Raw genomic sequence first — 22,132 nt, forward strand, 5'->3', positions numbered from 1 at the left:
CTGGAAATTTTATGGAAATTCTTTTGTCACAGGTGTGGAAACACTGTAGATTTAGGAAGCAAAGTAGGTTATTGGTTTTGGTTATCAGTAGTGAAATTGTAGTCTTGAAAGCTACTTTAAAGTTTAAAGTCTCATTTACCGGCTGCAGGTTCAATTCAATACTCAGACAGTGACCCGTTTGATTTTGATTATTGGTAATAGCCAAAGTAATTGCAGAGAAGAAAATTTGATCAGAATCAGAATGAGCTTTATTGCCAAGTATGCTTACACATACAAGTAATTTGTCTTGGTGACAGAAGCTTCCAGTGCACAAACAAAACAACAAGACAGAGATAATAATAATAATAATAATAATAATAATAATAATAATAATAATAATAATAAATAGAATAAAGATAAAAAGCGAATAGAAAATATAAGTATATACAGAAATACACAATAAGACTATATATATATATATATATATATATATATATATATATATATATATATATATATATATATATATATATACACACACACACACACACATATGTAAAAATACAAATCTGTTATATACAGATAGTGCAAGGGAATATAATGGGAGAAGAGGTAGGATATGTTAGATAAATATAAATAGACTAAGCTGTGTATTGCACATAATTATCGCTCAATGGGGCAGTTTTAAGGGTTCATGAGATGGATAGCCTGAGGGAAAAAGTATTACTCAGAGGTTGCTCTTTCATAGCTCAGAAGACATAAAGTATTGTTTTTTTAACTGTTTGCCTCAGATGTTTATCCTAAAATTCCAAATAAAAATAGACAAATGTGACAATTGGTGAAATATAGTAAGTATATAGAGCTATAAAATGGTTGTTGACAGCATAGCTTAGATAATTAGTTTTTGGGAGGATTAAATGTGAAAAATTTGTGTTCATACCGAGATCTCTGACTTTTGCAGACTTTAGTATCTCGGCAAATCTGAGCACAGATTGAGACATTGTTGAGATCTCTTCTGAAACTCTAGAGGAGACGTGTGAGATATAAATTGGTGTCTTTTTCTCAGTAGAAAAGTCTCCATTTGCTCTCCTTTTAATCTCAGTGCTGTTGACAATAAAACATTGAGATGTTAATGAGACAAAAAAAAAATGACTTGTAAGATTTACTTAAATAACATGTTTTTGCACAGCTTTTCTAAGTAAATTTGAATGGTATAAAATTAAGTAAAATATACTTAGCTTAATGACATAATATTAATTAAGTGAGTGAGTAAATTTAACTTAAACATTTCAGTTAAATCTGATGTAAATGGTACTTAAATAAACGAATATTTTATTAGAACCTTTCACATTTTTAACTTTTCTTATAAACATGTTTAATCATGAACCAGTTGACATAGGGAAGTGTAATTCATGCTATATAGTCTATTAGACAACATCACCTTGCATTACTGGTAATAGAAACAAGATATAGAGCTGCACAACATCTGGTGCACAAAACATGATGATGGTAACAGTCATCGGGAAAGTTTGAGTAGAAAATGAACTTTAAACTTCACAAAACAGGAAGTTACCAAACGTAACAACAAAATCAACAATAGAAATGGTCTAAATACTCGCAAACAGTGAAACCGTGCAACCTCATTAATTATTTAAGCCCGGTGCATGATGGGAACACCGCTTCAAAAGGTTAAGTAAAATGTACTTATTTTATTTACCAGTGAAATCTACTCAAATTAGTGAGTAAATAGGACAAGGTTTTCTACGTTAGGATCAATACATGATGACGCATCTTAAAGATAACTAACAATCATAAATATTAACATTAATTTTAACATGATTGAATTGAGTAAAAATGTAAAATGTATTTAATATTTTTAAGTTCATGCTTAAACCTAACTTATTTAATGTAGAAAGTACTTAATTTTTTTCTGCTATATTTTCTTCACCGCAAAATTAGTTTTTTCAATGATAAGTGATTGTTCTTTCCTGTGGGTGTCAATCAATTTTTATCTCTTGTATTGTTAATGTAGTATAAATGCCCACCTTATTTTCTCCATAAAAAAAAAAAAAAAAAAAAGCTGTAGTAGATACCTTTTGCATGACCGGGTCTCTAAATGATTTCATACTGTGCACACTCCCATTCATGAAGTTTAAGTCTCATTGTAAGTGCTGCGTATAAACAGCATGGAACCCTCAATTCCGTATTTGCCTCTCGGGGATGTAAAGCATCTGCTTTTTGGATTGTAGCATATACTCTGGCTCCACCAGATCCTTTTCCAAGAGAGAGTGGTGGGTCCATGCCAGTTGTGCACTTGTATGGGGCAGAGGCTGGATTTGTCCGCTCTGTGACCACACATGCCAGTCCTTAGTGGATTAGCTCGTCTCTCATACTGTATGAAATCATGGAAATTTGATGCTGTTTATGTAAAGTTTTATGTAATATGAGACAAAGTTGTGTGTGGCGATATTGTTTACCACTGCAGTTTAAAAAACATATTTTTATGTTCTATTATATTCTTTATTTTATTTCTAATATAAATAGAGTTGAAAAGATAGTGATAAAAATGTGACATGCATTCAAAGTCTCATGTGATTTAAAAAATATAACTATGTTTATCGTTTGCCCAGTATTTGATCTTGTCTCTTAATTTCAAATGTCAATGAAAAGGTGTATAATTCCATGCTTATCACGACTGTAATTAACCTATAGACCTTTAAAAATATTTCTGCCTTCCTCTGGAACGAGAATGATATCGTGCATTTGAAAGGATTGTTTTACTTCACAAACAGCGCAGCTTATGTAATCTGTCAACCTTGATAACACACAGAGGTGTTGCAGAAGAAAACAGGCTGTCTGGATAGTCTAATACGGCTAAATAGTACATCATTCTGGTTTTCAACTGATAATCTTATAGTGATAAAGAATATCTTTTATGCTCTCTGTTTGTGTGTTTTCTGCTTTGAGGGCTGCGGTCTACAGTACTCTGAGAGATTTGTAACGCTTATTTTATGCGGTGCTTTAAGCCTTGAGGCCTAACCATCTTTACTAAACCCAGTCAGTCAGCAAGCATCTAGAAGGATTTAACAAAGGCAAGGAAATCAATCAATAACCTAACGTAAGCAAAGCTACTTTCGGGCCTGCTTAAGTTCTTGTAAGTAATGATAGACAATGTGCTGCGTAATGCAAATGTTCAAATGTATCGCCTTACAAATCATGCACTTTAGTAAAAGTGTTTGGATGTCATACGTAACATAGCACTGTGTAAAGAACAGGGTGAAAATTAAGAGTTCATTTCATCTGTTGGAGCTTCTCTACACTATTTCATCGCCTTTATTTCACCAGGAAAAGCCACGTAAAAAAACATTTAGCAAAAATGCAGCTGTAGTTATGTACTGTGAGACCAGGTTGGCACTATTTTTATGACACACTAGCTGTGTCAGAAATCGCTCAATTATTCACTCATTCACTATTTCCTATATAGTGGATGTCTGTGAGTGCACCATATGGCAAGGAGTGAATGAATTTGGATGCTGACGTATACATGAAGCATCGGAAAGATGACACAGAAATAACTTTGTAACATATGCACTTTTATCATACATATAGGATAATAATAATCGTAATAATAACAATAATAATACTTGTTATTCTTATAAAATGGTATATATAGGCTACAATAAACCTTCAGTCGGTTTGTCATGTTTATTATTCTGTATATTTTCATAATGATTAAAATAATAATACTGATAAAAACTGCCAACAAGAACAGAAACATTTGAACAAGCGTATATTATTTTATTTATTTATTATTTTTTAGCATATTGACACTCTCCCATCCAAACTGGGCAGCATATATATATATATATATATATATATATATATATATATATATATATATATATATATATAAAATAACCATTTCAAATATATTTTCAATGTTGTATAAATAAATCATTACATAAAAAACTGTTAAATTTATCTGTATGATTTTGGATCACTATATTTTATTATGTAATTTTTAATCATGTTTTGATATGTCAAAAAGTAAAACACTACAGCCAGCGAATACCAAAAGGAAAGGAAAGAAGGAAGCTGTAAAGTGGCGTCTCTCATGCTCCCTCTCTCTCTCTCACTCACCCAATCACGGTCTCTCTGCCCGCATGTCTGTGGTCTTCGTGTTGGATTACGGGTAAAATAGCGTTTGGCGATTGTATATCGACTGTACACTCAAAATCAGAGTGCATTGTGGGTAAGAATGAGTGAAAAAATTTAGGGAACGAGATGTAGGGAACGAATTCGGACACCACTACTAAATTGCTGACACCCAAAATAGTGCACTGATAGTGGATAGGGGGCAATTTCGGACGCAGCTACAGAGTTGCTGCCTATGTAGAGCGTTCCAAATCTGTCACTTAGGAGGTTCCATTTCAGTTGAGAATTGGGATGCTGCATTAGAAGGCATTTGCCTTTGTGAGCAGCTCACTAGGTTTTGGAACAAAATCTAAATGTAATCAGCAGCCACTGAGATGAATGCTTGCCTATTGTATTGGTCATATACAGGTCAACTCAGAATTCTCTTTTCAGAAAACATTTAAAGGTATTTTGTGCAAGATACTCAGTGCAGTGCGCCAGTTAATGGCTAAATGACTCAGCATTTAAATAATTCAGAGACAAAAGTAACCTCTGCCTAATAGCACAAACCAAGTCCTCTGTCTTCATTCATCCAGCTGTCCTCATCAACCTCTTATTCGTTCTGATTTAGAGGTCACTTTTGTGTTTTCCAGCAGATCCATGTATGAGGGTTAGAGCTTCAATTGCGTTTACAAATAGTTAATTGAAAGTGAAGTGTCTAATCGCTGAGCCACTGGTGTATTCAAACAGTATGGCAAAAATAATGACTGTTTTCACAAGGGGTTCCCTGAACACTCCCTCTGTCTGCCATTGGTTATTTATACAGATAGTCCAACCTCAAACTCATGTCAACAATACTGGAAATTTGTATTCGTTTTCTGAAAAGTAATGCTGCAGATTAGTAGTCTGGGGATTCAGTGACTTTAAAGGGACAGGCATATTTCTTAATAACAATGTATGTATTATGAGAGTATAAAAACATATGCCTCATTTACAAAGTTCATTATTGATGCAGTTTTGGAGATAATAAAGCCACAAGGATTAAACCAAGATGCATGTCGATGTTGCATTAAATGTTAAATTCAGGAAAGCAATAAATAATTTGTTACTGTAAGCTGGGCACCAACAAAAATATATATACATCACATTTCTTTGGCACTTCTCAGTTGGAGTTTTGCTTGTTATTGTAGTGCGCTCTCCATGGTGCTGAAAGCCATGTGTACAGCTGCACTAGGAACTGCAAATGTGAATGTTGCAAAGAGAAGGTGTTTCATACAAATGAAAAGCAAACACAAAAAATATGGAAATATGTTTTATTTTCAAGAATATCCTTAGGGATTCTTAGGGATGCAATGCTACTAAAAAAAACAGTACTTATGTTGATTTTAACTGCATCAGAATCAGTATGTGCAACTTATGGAGACAAAAGTTCACTGAAAAAAATGACTAGTAAGATTTACTTTATTTTATAGCATTAAAATGTACTTTGAAATTTTTTTTTTTACTTAAAAAATTAAGTAAAATCTACTTAAAACTATGTAACTTTTGTCCCTCTAGTAGTTGAAGCATAAAACTGCAAGTTACTTGCAGAGGAACACTTTGCGTCAGTTGTGATTGCTCTTCTGGCGGATAAATCTCATGGTTTAAGGACTCGGAGATTACCTGCAGAGCGAAGTCATGACGAGCCATTTTCATGTTGATATCATGTAATTCACTTAAAAATGTATAACCGATATATTATTTATATTGAGGAAGATAAACAACACTCTTAATTATATTATTTTAATATGATTATTAAAGCATTTTATCCACTAGAAAATACACATTAATGTTTGTATTGTACTACACATCAATTTAAGAGTTGAAACTCGTGAAATGGCTGATATAAGTCCAACTGAAGACACTTTATTTTTATATTACAATCTACAGCCTCAGGGGACAATGCAAGTGAACCATCATACTACAATAGTAGGTCTATGCACTAAAAACAATAAGACTGTAATATAAAAACACAAAATGAGGATATAATAATTATGAAATACCTTATTGAACATGAAAATAATACGCAGAAATATGCAATATAACAATTACAATAATACATTTTTAATCGTTTATTTGGAAGTAAAGTTACAACAGAGAGATGGTTACACGCTAAACAAATTAATAAACATTACTGTGCTATAAAATCGGTTCATTATTAACAATTTGAGATGAGCATTACCACCTTGTACCTATAGTGGCTTTTAGATCTGTTTAAACAAGCTTCTTGCGACACAGCTGGACCTTCTTTCTGAGCTTACAGATGATTCTATGTACTCCCTCAATAATTAACTTTTTGTTAATTGTAACCAAAAAAATCTTACATAGTGCAGCTTTAACTTCATGACATAAAATTGATTGAGGTGAGTAAATTTAACTTAAAAATTTCAGTTAACACAGTAACTTTTACTTGCATCTCTGATATACGTGGTACTTAAATATATGTAAAATATAACATTTAAATTATCATTTTATTAGAACATTTCATATTTTGCCCATTCCTTATAAACACGTTTAATCATGTACCACATGACATACGAATGCCTTACACAGGTAAAAATAATGCATGCTACTGTATGTAGTCTATAAGACAACTTCACTTTGCATTACAGGCGATAGAATCATGATACAGTGCTGCACACGCAAACCTCAACACGTGCACAAAACACGATGATGGTAACAACCAACAGGTCTTTTTTTTTTTTTTTTATTATGAACAGGTAATTTGAAGTTACCAAACATACAACAAAATCAACAATCAAAACGGTGTAATAAACTTGCAAACAGTGAAACTATGCAAGCTCATTAATTATTCAAGCCCTGTTCATGCTGGGAACACCAGCTTTGAAAAGTTAAGTAAATTATAGTATTTTATTTAACTGAAATGTACTCAAATTAGCGAATACAGTTTTTACTTTAGGATTGCAACACGATGACACATTTTAAAGAAGAAAAACTATCTATAAACTATTTAGTATAAAAGTAGAATTGACTTAATATTTCCAAGTTCACGCTTAAACTAACTTATTCAATGTAGAAAGTACTTAATATTTTCTGCTATATTTACTTTTATTTTTTTCAGTGTTCCTTAATTGTCATAGATTTTCACATTTTACTCCACGAATGATTACTGAGTAACACAGGCTGATAATAACTTGTTTGGTGAACCCCCTTTAATTTCATTGTAAAGTCATATTAACAGGACATACTGTAGCTTCAAACATGAATATCAACTTACACTTTTTGATATTGAACACAATAGGTCTTATCTTACATAAAACACAAGTTTGCCAGTGTTTTAATTATTCCCAAGTGTTTGCTGTTAATACACTGCCTTTCTGTTACATGTACAGAACATTTGAAACTAAATTTAGTAGCTTTATAAAAGCTTCTAGAATATCTTTGAATACTGGTTTTGTGTTTGGTCTTTACAAAGGAGTATTCTAGTTGTTTAGAAAGGCTTGATAAACAGATAGAGAGAAAGTGGAATGTAAGATGACAGATTTAGAGTATATACAGTACTATGGCCTGGTACATTTTATAGCCTGTGAAAGTATAAAAAGAGCAAGCATTCAAAATGCATGCATGGGCTAGAGGTGTTGTCATTAGCTGTTAGCATCAGTACTCCCTGAGACACATCCCTCACTCTCAAAACCTTTATTCCTCCTTCCATTACTAGCTAACCTTTTCTCGGTTGACATGCTTCACTCTCAAAGAATTTAGCATGGTCTTATTTTAAATCTTTCATTACTAGCTATATAATCTAAATACACTGCCTGTTAAATTGGACAAACTGGTAATTTATGCATCTGTCAGTAGCAAATGCTATATTACAGAAAACTGTCTCTGTTGGCTTAGCTTCCAGTATTTTCATTAGGAGTTTCTGAGGTCATAGTACTTATAATAATGGGGTTTACAAAGTTCAGTTAATCACTTTGGAAACCATGAAACGTGAGGACAAACAGGACACTGAGGCAGAGGCTTGGGACTGAAGGAAAAATGAATGGAAACTCCACAATATGGCGAGTTCTGCCTATGGTTAGTGCAAATACTTTGACAGGTTGAATTGTGGTGCTTATACAGGCGACATTAGTTTGAATCAGATGGTTTCATTTACCGAAGCCATCCCCCTTCTTTCCTATGAGTAAAAAAAGAAAATATAATCTTTTCGACAAACGTTATTCTATAATGCGGATGCACTTTACCTGCATCAGCCCTACATATTTTAGCCTGATTTGAGCTAAAGAAGCAAACTTGATGATACCATTGTTGTCAAATGTTATTGGTGATTTTATCAGCTTTATTAAACTTAAGCTTGGCAAGCAGTTTTGCAAGTTTTGAACAGATTTTTAAGGTTATTGCTCTATCAAGTTTTAAATAATAATAATAAAAAGAAACCTACCTACCTACTTACCCTAAACCTTAAACCTAAACAGATACACTGTAAAAAGAAATGTGTTCACTCAGCTTAAGCTAGTTGTCTCTTTGCTTTGAGTCAGTCAAGTTACATTAACAAAAATATCAATTTCTTTCAACTTAAGAAGTTTTGTTGAGACAACTAAATAATCCATTGACAAAACTGTTTATTTTTAGTAATCTGGATTTAACAGATTTTGTTCAAATAACTTTGATATTGTGACACACAAGGCTACCCAGGATGCATTGCAGCACCTAAAGTTTTGATGTTTAAGTTCTGATTAAAGAACTTTATGAACACCAGCAAAGGTTGGACATCCAATAGCTTGAACGGGAGGCATAGAGTTTCAATACAAAGCTCAGTAATGATGACACTCAACAAACACCATTAAATAAAATATAAACTATTAACATCACCACACAACTTCAGTATTAACTAACAGTAATGACAAAGAAAAAAGCACAAATAAAGTCCGCAAATCGCAAAATAATAAGCTTACAACACTAAACTCATTATTATTCATGCTGCAATGCATACTGGGAGCTGGCAAATCTTTGCTTTTTCAGTCAGCTTTGTTAAGTGAGTTGAAATGGCAAGTATGATTGTTAATCCAATTTAAGTACAAGTTAATAGAATCAAAACTTAAGTTAAGTTGGCATGAAATTTTAGCTGTGTCAACTCAAAAAAGCTGGTTGAGCTATACCTTAAAATCAGTTTTTACAATCATAAAAAGAAAATGTGAGATGAAAAACACAACCACGTCATTTTGTGGTGCTTCTATGACATTTTCAGCTCATTTGGCGACTCTTCAGGACTCGTACCCTGGTCCTTTACATCGCATGTGCAACGCTCTTATCAGTTGAGCTACCGCGCAATTTAATCGTACTCAAACAAGCTTGTAAATGTAGCTGGTTATTTAATGCAAACTTTGAAATATTCCACCTTACCAGTCACACACTTTAGTAAAAGTGTTTTGATGTCATAAGATAGCATTATGTGATGAATAGGGTAAAAAGAAAGTGTTTATGAACTGATAATCTGCCGTTTTACTTTAGTTTTTTGTGTAAGTGAAAAAAGTAAATGTTGTTGTTGTAGCACCAGGAAACTGCCGTGATACGTACAACACGAGTAGTATTCCGGACATACTTCATCCGGGAACGTGGGTATTATATGACTTAAAAACAACAACTGAGAAAATAATCTACTCTGGTTTTGTTAAACAAGCACCATTTAAGCACAAGGAACAACTTTCTTGGTATACAGTATATAGCACTTACCATTGTGCAGAGCCGTCCTTCTTGTGGTTCACGGCCGTTCTTTTAAATCCAGTGTTCTGAATGTGACGTCTCTTCAGCTCCCGAGTGATTATGAAATTGTAAAGTGTCCAGTCAATCTGTACTTCAGAATCTCGCCAGAAATAGTCAGTCATCCAGGTATTTCTCGCTTACTGTTTTATGAATACTGTGGATTCGGACATACTACTCCATTGCCATACTGTTTTTGGCATACTATATAGTAGGGAAGTATGGAAATTCATACGCAGTGATAGAGACTTGAGGCTCAGAACCCCTTAGCAGCTGCCAAAGAACACCCTAGCAACCAAATGGAACATCCTAGCAATGCCTTAAAAAAACAATCCATAACACCTTTCAAAGCATGTCATGTTTTCATATTTTCTTCATTAAATGTAAAAACCTAGTTAATTATTATACGGTATATAGTTTGGAAATCTCTCTAAATGAACTGCTTGCATACTGGATGTATTGCATAGGAAATGCCGTACAGTACATAAGAAAATATGGTGAGTTGTTGCTGATGAATAGTTTGTAATTAGTGCCAATAAATGTTAGTTGTGGCTTTATGGAGTTTCCCTTTAGTGTGTCTTCTTTTTAGCCGTTGTGACTTACGTTATTGCTAATCTCTCCTTCCATGTCTTTCAAACGAAGCTGACATTTCACATTGACATTTCTTATTCTGTGCTATCATTAAATGACAAATGACCATGTCTGTCTGCTGATAAAAGAGATAGACAGGGAGAGGATTGTGTTTTTACCGGCTGAGTGAAACTACGATAATAGAGAGAAAATATGTGAAATATCTGTCCTCATTGGGATATTTGTGGATTTAAGTCTTGCTCGAAATTGAATAAAGTTGCGATTGTGATTGACTGAGCCATTACTGCGGTCTTAGTTTATAATTTCTTAGTGGTTTTTACCCAGCTCAGTGTATTTTGAGATGTTGGTGCTAAAAGCCCCTAAAGCTTTTAGTGTGAATACATGCATGTGTGTATTCAACAGTTAGTCCATTAACTGGCCGCCTTCACAAAGCAGAACAATATGGTTTTCATTCCTGTTTGGAGTGCTCAATACAGGTCTGTTCATTCATACACAGTTCAGTTAAAGAGCATTCTATAATCAAGGTGAATACCTTAAATTGACAGGATTCACAACCAAATTTTAATTGTGAGCTTGCCTGATGTCCATCATGCTATTGACATATGCAATAGTTATTGTGGACCCAAAATATATTTGAAAACTTAAGTCACACTTATTTCACACTCATTTACACACCTTTCAGAAAAATTGTGTTAGGTTTTAAATGAACCCGTTAGAAAATTATTTGAACTTGAGGGAAACAGACTTCATTTATGCACTGAAAATAACCTTGGGACTAGATGATTTAAAATGGACTAGATGAAAAATTGAGGTCTAACATTATTTGTTTGCTGTCACCACTTGGTTTGATGTTTTGTTATCTCTTCATAAATTTTTATGTGCAGCTTAAGTGTCCCAATGTTTTATTTATTTTGGGGGGGTGCTGCTGTAAATCCGTGCTTTCCAGTTTGTTGTGTTGCCCTCAATCATTAACAATAGGGCTGTCAAACTTTCTCAGGTTATGAAAAATGGCAGAAAATATGGGTGAGAAAAAAAGTGTTTGGGCACTTAGGGAATAAAATAAGTACAGTGGCAAGAAAGAGTATGTGAACCCTTGGAATTGCCTGATTTATGTAAAAAGTCTGGTTTGACACAAGTTATTGCATTGTTCTTGTCAAATATGAAAACATCATTCAAACATTCACAGTTTAGATTGGAAAATGTATGTGAACCCCTAGGTTAATGACGTCAACAAAAGCTAATTAGAGTCAGGAGTTGGCAAACCTGGCATCCAATTAATGAAACGAGATTGGAGGTTTGGGTTAGAGCTACATTGACTTATAAAAAGCACTCAAACATTTTGAGTTTGCTATTCACAAGAAGCATCTGCTGACCTGGACCATGCCTTGCAAAAATGAGATCTCAGAAGACTTACAATCAAGAATGGTTGCTCTGCATAAAACTGGAAAGGTTACAAAGTTATCTCAAAGAACTTAGATAGTCATCTGTCCACAGTTAGACAAATGGTCTATAAATGGAGACGATTTAGTACTGTGGATACTCTCCTTAGAAGTGGCCGTCCAGCCAAGATGACTCAAAGGGCACACTGCAGAATGCTTAATGAGGTAAAAAAGTGCCCAGTCAGAGCCCAGACCTTAACCCAATAGAGATGCTGTGGAATGACCTCAAGAGAGCTGTTTACACCAGACATCCTAAGGATATGGCTGAGCTGAAGCAGTTCTGTAAGGTTGAGGTTGCGGTTATTGCTGCCAAATGAGCATCAGCCAGTTATTACAGGTGCATCTCAATAAATTAGAATGTCGTGGAAAAGTTCATTTATTTCAGTAATTCAACTCAAATTGTGAAACTCGTGTATTAAATAAATTCAGTGCACACAGACTGATGTAGTTTAAGTCTTTGGTTCTTTTAATTGTGATGATTTTGGCTCACATTTAACAAAAACCCACCAATTCACTATCTCAAAAAATTAGAATATGGTGACATGCCAATCAGCTAATCAACTCAAAACACCTGCAAAGGTTTCCTGAGCCTTCAAAATGGTCTCTCAGTTTGGTTCACTAGGCTACACAATCATGGGCAAGACTGCTGATCTGACAGTTGTCCAGAAGACAATCATTGACACCCTTCACAAGGAGGGTAAGCCACAAACATTAATTGCCAAAGAAGCTGGCTGTTCACAGAGTGCTGTATCCAAGCATGTTAACAGAAAGTTGAGTGGAAGGAAAAAGTGTGGAAGAAAAAGATGCACAACCAACCGAGAGAACCGCAGCCTTATGATTGTCAAGCAAAATCGATTCAAGAATTTGGGTGAACTTCACAAGGAATGGACTGAGGCTGGGGTCAAGGCATCAAGAGCCACCACACACAGACATGTCAAGGAATTTGGCTACAGTTGTCGTATTCCTCTTGTTAAGCCACTCCTGAACCACAGACAACGTCAGAGGCATCTTACCTGGGCTAAGGAGAAGAAGAACTGGACTGTTGCCCAGTGTTCCGAAGTCCTCTTTTCAGATGAGAGCAAGTTTTGTATTTCATTTGGAAACCAAGGTCCTAGAGTCTGGAGGAAGGGTGGAGAAGCTCATAGCCCAAGTTGCTTGAAGTCCAGTGTTAAGTTTCCACAGTCTGTGATGATTTGGGGTGCAATGTCATCTGCTGGTGTTGGTCCATTGTGTTTTTTGAAAACCAAAGTCACTGCACCCGTTTACCAAGAAATTTTGGAGCACTTCATGCTTCCTTCTACTGACCAGCATTTTAAAGATGCTGATTTCATTTTCCAGCAGGATTTGGCACCTGCCCACACTGCCAAAAGCACCAAAAGTTGATTAAATGACCATGGTGTTGGTGTGCTTGACTGGCCAGCAAACTCACCAGACCTGAACCCCATAGAGAATCTATGGGGTATTGTCAAGAGGAAAATGAGAAACAAGAGACCAAAAAATGCAGATGAGCTGAAGGCCACTGTCAAAGAAACCTGGGCTTCCATACCACCTCAGCAGTGCCACAAACTGATCACCTCCATGCCACGCCGAATTGAGGCAGTAATTAAAGCAAAAGGAGCCCCTACCAAGTATTGAGTACATATACAGTAAATGAACATACTTTCCAGAAGGCCAACAATTCACTAAAAATGTTTTTTTTATTGGTCTTATGATGTATTCTAATTTTTTGAGATAGTGAATTGGTGGGTTTTTGTTAAATGTGAGCCAAAATCATCACAATTAAAAGAACCAAAGACTTAAACTACTTCAGTCTGTGTGTATTGAATTTATTTAATACACGAGTTTCACAATTTGAGTTGAATTACTGAAATAAATGAACTTTTCCACGACATTCTAATTTATTGAGATGCACCTGTAAATCCAAGGGTTCACTTTCTTTTTCCGCAGCACTGCGAATGTTTAATGGGATGTGTTCAATAAAGACATGAAATATTATTATTGTTTGTGTTGTTAGCTTAAGCACATTGTGTTTTGTCTATACTTGTGACTTTGATGAAGATGAGATCACATTATATGACCAATTCATGCAGAAAACCATTAATTGGTTAATACAAAAAAAAATAAAAAATAAAAAGAAGGCCTTTGCCCTTGGCAAAGTGACAACCATAATCTGGCCTCTAGAGTGTTGTGTGTGGTTGCCAGGGTGTTGCATGATGTGATACTAAGATATTCTGAGTGGTTTTAGTGCATTGCTCTCTGGTTGTTTGGTGTTCTGTGTGGTTGCTGTGGTGCTTGTTCAAGTCAGAACCAAGCAAAGTTTCTATGATGCGGCTCGGGGCCCTGCTACAATGTAAGTTTATGTCATTTTTTTCACCTGATTTTATAGATTATGAAGCGGAAATTAAAAGTCAGATCACTCTGAAAAGTAACTGTACACCTCTCCTCAACACGCCACACGTTTTAAGGTATCATTTATGTCCGGAGCACTAAAGTTTTTTACTAAAAATTTTAAGTATATTAGCTACTATGAGTTAGGGGTTTGTTGAAATGCGATTCTTATTTTCTAGAAGTGCTCACAGTTGACAAAAACACCTAAACACAGTTGTCAATACCAAACACTTTCTTATTGAAGCTGTGTGAATATGTGCATTGAGATAGATGTGTGTACTTTGGTGTGAGTGGTAATCTAATATCTTGTGTTGAAGACAGCATCTTCGTACCTTCCCCCTCTTTCCCGGCTGAATCTTTTTATGTTAAGAGCTTTTGGAGCTGTGTGCAGAGATATACAGCCCTGAACTTCAGACGTTTGATTGCTTCATTCAGGGTTTGGCTCAGTTAGCTGTGTTGTTGCTGCTTAGGGAGGCATTTCTGTCCGAACCGGCCTTTTTTATAATTCGGCTCCTTAAACATCCACTCTTACCTGCCAACAACAGAGCGGAAGAGAGGATTGGAGAAGTGATTAAAGTCAACATGAAATCACAATAGACCCTATTTACTTTATAAAAACACATTCCTGGCTTTATTGTGCATGATTTATCAGTGCATATTATTTCAAAAGAAAGAGAAATGTTTGTCTTTATATTCTTCAAATTGCAATATTTTTTCTGACCGATGTCACCAAGAACAGAAAATATTCTAATCCAGGGCGTGTTGAGTGACTCCAGTCAGGCTTCCTAAGCAACTAATTGGCCTGGTTGCTAGGGAGGGTAGAGTCATGTTGGGTTAACCTCCTTGTGATCGCTATAATGTGTGGTTCTCGCTCTTGGTGGGGCACGTGGTGAGTTGTGCGTGGATGCTGCGGAGAATAGCGTGGGCCTCCACACACGCTACATCTCTGCGGTAACGTGCTCAACAAGCCATGTGATAAGAAGCACGGATTCGTAAACTGCGCAACTGAAATTCGTCCTCCGCCACCCGGATTGAGGGAGTCACTATGCCACCACGAGGACTTAGAGCGTATTGGGAATAGGGCATTCCAAATTGGGGAGAAAAAAATAAAAGAGTTGCCTATATAAAGACGCAAGTTTGCAACTCATAAATAAACCTAAATGAACACATTGAAAGCCAGATATTCTTTATCGACATATCAAAATTACTGTGTGTGCGCACTTACAGAAGACGTTACTTTTAATTGACAGCAACAACTGTGTGAGATGGGACGCGGTTTGCCCCGTATTTTAGTGACTCGCACCCAAACTGCACCTGAACGTGTCACAAATTTAGAGAAATTGACATGAAACATAGACAGCTTCAGCATGAGTTGGAAATGCATCCAGCTGCAGACTCACATCAGGTTCAACTATTGGTGAGTTATGTGAGTGAACACGGACGCTATATGACTGAAGCGGCTGCGGGGTAAAGATCAAGTAAGATCAATGCGATTCTATGCACGTCTTCTGTCATGTTTCCATCAAAAGCAGGAGAATTTCGTCAAATATTTGAAAGCTGACATGAATGACCTTCAAAACATGTCTCGATACACCTGCATTCTGCTTATTGCGTCTTGCGTTGTTTTAACTCAAGGGCGCATTCGGCACCAAGACCATTATCGGAATTAACAAATGTATGATTCCCATAAAAATGTGACATCTCCCGTGGAAAGCCAATGAGCCGTGTTACTCACTGCTGGCAAATGTGGCAAAAATATTTGTACAACAAGGGATCACTGCTCAAGCCTGAAAAGGTGGACATGCTAGTCTTTTTTGCCAAAAAAATTTACAGGACTACTGTACATATTTATTGTATGGCATGTTCGTTTTGTACATAGCCATGTTTACTGTGTGGCATGTTGGTTGAGGTTTGTTGAACAACACACAATTTAATCTGATTGCACTTTATTTTTTCAGTTTAATTTTCATTTAGTTAAATAATAAATACAATTCAAAGTTTGAAATCAAGCTGCCTTGTATTATTGTGTAGGCTATTGAGCAATGAAAATTATACCATAGCACCATTGAGTGTCCAACCATCGGTATTACCGGTATGAAAATTATGACATCGTGGCAAGTTTGATTGTGTGAATAATCCAATGTTATATCTTAGATGTTCAGAACAAAATATGTGGTCCAGCAGGAAAAGCATGCTAAACAAATAATCGGAAATATGTAATCAACTATTGATGATAAAATGTTTTTGCAAAGGGGAGGATCTCAGCTTTCTAATGATATCTAGATTGAGCTTCAAGTCTACTCAGAGGCCGAGATATTCAATGAAACAATGGGGGTAGTGCATGAACTGAAAATTAGACTGAATGTCTATGGACGAGAACATCTGTGAGAGCTAAAATGCGTTAGGGCACCACCTACATTTCAGATCGGCATTCTGTGAAGGAAGGTGAAATCTTTTTTCAGTACTTGCTGCCATTTAGTGGAATAAAATCATACTTTTTGGTTGGAGCTAGAGTGAACAGAACCAGAATTACATGGTTACAAAGTTAGGAAAAAAAAAATTCTATTCATCATAAGATTTTAAACAATTACAATATTATTTATGAATAATTTGAGTCTTTTTTTAATTTGGGGAGGTTTCTGAAAAAATGAGACAAATTATTGGCAGTCAGCCCACAATATGTGTAAATGGTGAGCTTTTTAATTTGAGAGTGAAAAATTGCAAGCAGCAGCCCAAAAATGCCCTAGAGTTGAAGAGGTTAAGCAAATAGCTAATTCTATGTCTTATTTGTTTACTGCTAATTTTTTTATATCAAGATGGTGAAAAACACTATAATTTCAAACTTTCACATAAACACAGTTTCCTAGTGTTGTCTGGATTTTATAATAAGTAGATTTTTTTTCGGCATTTTACAAGGTCTCTTGATTTCAAACAAAAGTTTTCCTCTTTTGTTTCCCTTCAAAAATATTTAGAATCTAAGTGTGAGGGCTGCCAGGGCATTCAATGGCACTGACCTGACTATACGATCTAAAAGCCAGAAACAAATTACATTAATTATAAAAGCAATCATATTAATTGCCCATACTCCTGCAGTATGAAACAGACTGTCAAGGCTACATCAGTTTGAGCTCCTGAGTTTTATGATATGAAATCATTCTCAAATGCTAATATCTCCTACTAGAACTCCAGCAGTGCATCAAAAAATATATTGTTCCTGCTTTCTGGTAGATTACATTAAATTACTTTAAAGTAAAACTAAAACTAAAAGTAAAACTTTAAAGTAAACTTTAATTCAACATATTTTTAAGCACTATAATAAAGTTATAATACAGTTATAATACAATGTTAATGCTAACCTAGTCAATGTTAGTTATTGACTATATCCCAATTTGCATACTTGTAAAAAAAAAAAGTACTGCACTGGCAATGGTAAAGTACGTCCCTGCTGGTTTCCACTGGTTTGGTCTTGTTTGATGGTTTTCAAGTGGCGTCAGGCACTTCTGTGCTGATTAGGCTGGTAGATAAGCTAGCTGACCAGCTAAACCATCTGAAGACCAGCTTGTTCTGCTGGCAGACAAACTAAACCATCTTAAACCAGCCAAGACCAGCAAATCACCTTTGACTTTCAGCAGAGATACTTTCAAGTACTCCAGTTCATAATACAGCATGATTAAAACATTTGGAATACACTAATCCTAATCTTGCAAACTATATCGGATGGATATACGTATATGTGAATTGGGATTCATCTGTTATTATTTTGATTGGCACTTATTCATACTGATCTTAATTAATGCTGTCTTTTTCTAATAGGATGATTCACTGGGCCGGTCGTATAGAGAAAGAGTTGGAGAAGGTGCTTCAACTGGTCACCGGAGGTCAACAGATGAAAGGAGTAAGTTAAGCTTTTAATTTTTTGAATGTGTAATCTGTAATCACTCCACAGTGATGCTGCTAACAAAAATTCCATGGTACTGTTTGATGAGTTATTATTACCATCATTTGTTTTTATGGTATAAGGGCCATTTGTAAAAAAAATGCTTTAGGATGATTCAAGTTGGCTTGTCCAGTTGCAGTACTTCAGGGACATTTGTTTTGTCTTTAGTACATCATTGCTGGGTTACAATGTAAAACAAATATTTTTCACTCAACTTAACTTAAGCTACAACCCCAATTCCGAAAAAGTTGGGACAGTATGAAAAATGCTAATAAAAACAAAAAGGAATGATTTGTAAATTATATTCACCCTTTGCTTTATTGAAAGCACTACAACTACACATATGATGTTTTACCTTGTGAATTTTATTGTTTGTTTGAAAATGTACAATAATTTCAAATCAGATGATTGTAACACGCTCCAAAAAAGTTGAGACAGGGGCAATTTAAGACTAATAACAATTTGACGAGTTGAAATAACAAGGTGATATGAAACAGATGTTAAACAGGTGAGGCAATTGTGTCATAGTACTGTAAACTGTATAAGGAGTCTCCAAAAACAACCTAGTTCTTCAAGAGCAAGAATCATTCGAGACTTAACAATTTGCCAACAGAATCTAGCACTTTGAGAACAATGTTCCCCAAAGACAAATTGGAAGGATTTTGGGCATTTCACCCTCTACAGTGCACAATATAGTTAAAAGATTCATGGAATCTGGTCAAATCGCTGTGTGTAAAGGGCAAGACGAAAACCACTTCTGAATACGTGTGATCTTTGATCCCTCAGAATGGATATCATGAACATGGGCTTGGGATAACTTTAGTAAACCTTTTTTATTTAACACCACTCGCAGCTGCTTCCACAGATTCGAGTTAAGACTTTATTATGCAAAGGAGAAGCCCTACATCAACACTGTCCAGAAGTGCTTCCGACTTCTCTGGGCTCGGTCTCATCTTAGATGGAAATTAGAACAGTGGAACAGTGTTTTTTGGTCCGAAGAGTCCACATTTCAAAAAGTTTTTGAAAAACAGAGCCGTCATGTTATCCAGGCCAAAGAGGAAAGGACCATCCATGCTGTTATTAGCATCAGGTCCAAAAGCCAGTTTCTGTATTGGCCAGGGGTGTGTCAGTGCCCATAGCATGGGTAAATCGCACATCTGTGAAAACACCATTAATACTGACAGATATGTACAAATTTTGGAGCAACATATATTGCCATCCAGCACCATCATTTCCAGGGATGTTCCTGCATTTTCCAGCAGGAGAACTTCAAACCACATATTGCTCGGATTACAAGTGTATGGCTGTGTAAGCAGAGAGTGTGGGTGCTAGATTGGCCTGCCTGCAGTCCTGACCATCTCCAATTGAGAATGTGTGGTGCATTATTAAGCGCATTAGATGGCAACAAAGACCCCGTACAATTGTGCAACTAAAGACCTACATAATGAATGAATGGTGGAAAATTTCACAATAAACTTGTGTCTTCAGTGCACAAATGCTTGATAAATGTTATTAGAAGAAATGGTGATGTTTCACAGTGGAAAACACTCGACTGTCCCAACTTTTTGGAGCGTGTTGCAATCATCTAATTTGAAATGACTGTACATTAAAAAAAACAAAAAAACAATGAAATTCACAGGGTAAAACATAATATTATGTGTAGTTGTAGAGCTTTCAATAGAGCAAAGGGTGATTATAATTTACAAATCACAAATTTTTGTTTTTATTAGCATTTTTCATACTGTCCCAACTTTTTCAGAATTGGGGTTGTAGTTGTCTTTTTGCTTTGACTCAGTCAAGTTACATTAACAAAAAATATCAATTTCTTTCAACTTAAGAAGTTTTGTCAAGACAACTTATTTTTGGTTATCTGGATTTAACAGGTTTTGTTCAAATAACTTTAATATTGTGACACTCCTGGCTACTAGGGTGACCATATTCTGTGGGGGGTGGGATTGGGGTGGGGTGGAATAATAGGGTTCAAAACAGTGTTACTATGAATGCAAACTTTAATACAGTGAAAAAGACACTCTATTAGCATAACATAAATATATATAAATAAATAAATATTTTCAAAATTCTTTTGAATGTCCATGTACTAAAATAAAATATTTGATGCCATGAGTGTACCTTCATTTACTATTACTATTATTTTGAATGGCCATGGAAAATGAAGCAATGTGATAACAATTTTACCTGGTCGCAAAAAGTCGTCCGTTAATTTACCTGATGAACTTTCACCTTTTGCTGACCCTTTATGCTTCGCACAGCTAATGTGTGCTTCTAAATCACTTGCACCTTTATTAGCAACTGACACATAAGTGCCAGCTTTACAAGTCATACATTCTGCTTCCCACGGATCTCCACCTGGACAAAAGCATGGGAATTTTTTGTGCAAATCTTCTATAAATTTGCACTTTCGTTTTGGGCATTGTTTCCACTCAGCTGTCATTTGCTGCTACTGTCAAGCAACTGTTTGATGCCGAACACAATAGCGCTTTGCGTGTTCGCGGAGAGATTGACAGGCAGGAATTTGGCCAATAGTTGCTGCAAGCCTCTTATAATTGACCATTTGGTGTGCGAGAAGACGGGACTTACAAAGAGGGGTTAAAGCAATGCAAATATGCGCGCACACACAATGAAGTATTAGATCAGATGCACATCATAATGCAACTAAAGCAGAATCCCAGCCGGATGCTTTTTTAAGGACTAAAAAGAGGACGTTTGGTCACCCTAGTGGCTACCCAGGATGCATTGCAGCACAAAAAGTATTGATGTTTAAGTTTAAAGAACTTTATGAACACCAGCAAAGGCTGGACATTAGGGATGTGCGGATCGATACTAAAGTATCGATATTTCTGATACTGATGTGGTATCAAGAATATCGATCCTCACATAAAAATATAGATTTTTAACAAGTGATCTTATTATTTAGATTACATGAATATTAATGCATCTCATAAGTTTCGAAGTGGAAAAAAATAATTATATTAGCGAATTGTTGCATGGCACCGGAACTATACATTCATCTTGATGTGCAGAAATGCTAAAATACACTAGCAGTCACAGACAGCACTCACCCTTTCAGTCATAGCGCTCGTTCAAAGAGAGAGCAGTGCTGTCCTGAGGTAATCACAGAAAAACAGCATCTGGAGTTATTCACACTAAGTAATGACAAACCTAGACATGACATATATTATAATGTGCTTTTGTGACCATTTTTACAGGTTTATTTAAATTCAGAGTTGTTAAAACATTGATAATGATCTGTAATCCTCATTAATAAATGATACCCTTATGAAAACTTACCATGGATTTACTGTAGTAATATTGTATTAACCATGACTGTAGTAACCACGACTGTAGCAACCATGTTTTTTCTTTTTGGCAGTAACCAAGGTTTTGATACAATTAACCATAGTTTTACTACAGTATTACTGTAGTATCCATATGGTTTTAATAATAGTAACCATATAATAATATCTATGGTTAATTTTAAGGTTTTATATGTGGCTTATACTAACTCATTTTTAAAGGGTAAACAAAGCAGCCTAATAATTTTCTGTTTAGGCCCATAAATAAATCTAACAAATTTAAGTAATAATGAAGTTACTCATTTTATCCAAAAAATTCATAAAAATTCAATTCAGTAGAGGTATCGGTATTGATATCAATATCAGTGATAGTGGCCTAAAAGTACTTGAAGTGGTGTATCGGATCGAAAAAAATAAACTACTGGACATCCAGTAGTTTGAACAGGAAGCACAGAGTTTTCATTACAAAGCTCAGTAATGGTGACACTCAACAAACATCATTAAATAAAATATAAGCTATTAACATCACCACACAACTACAGTATTAACTAGCAGTAATGACAAAAACATCAAAAACAGCACAAATAAAG

General features: G+C 35.3%; 1 protein-coding gene across 2 annotated transcripts in view; it reads left to right on the forward strand.

The window, feature by feature from the left end:
* LOC127446285 (voltage-dependent calcium channel subunit alpha-2/delta-2-like) overlaps positions 1-22,132 on the forward strand; it is a 347,446-nt gene that overhangs the window by 962 nt on the left and 324,352 nt on the right. For both annotated transcript variants that reach the window (XM_051707064.1, XM_051707065.1), the window contains exon 2: positions 18,105-18,186. In XM_051707064.1, the coding sequence (XP_051563024.1) occupies positions 18,105-18,186 (82 nt within the window). The remainder of the gene's footprint in view (positions 1-18,104; positions 18,187-22,132) is intronic.

Source organism: Myxocyprinus asiaticus, chromosome 9, assembly GCF_019703515.2.
Source record: "Myxocyprinus asiaticus isolate MX2 ecotype Aquarium Trade chromosome 9, UBuf_Myxa_2, whole genome shotgun sequence".
In the NCBI taxonomy this organism is placed as follows: Eukaryota; Metazoa; Chordata; class Actinopteri; order Cypriniformes; family Catostomidae; genus Myxocyprinus; species Myxocyprinus asiaticus.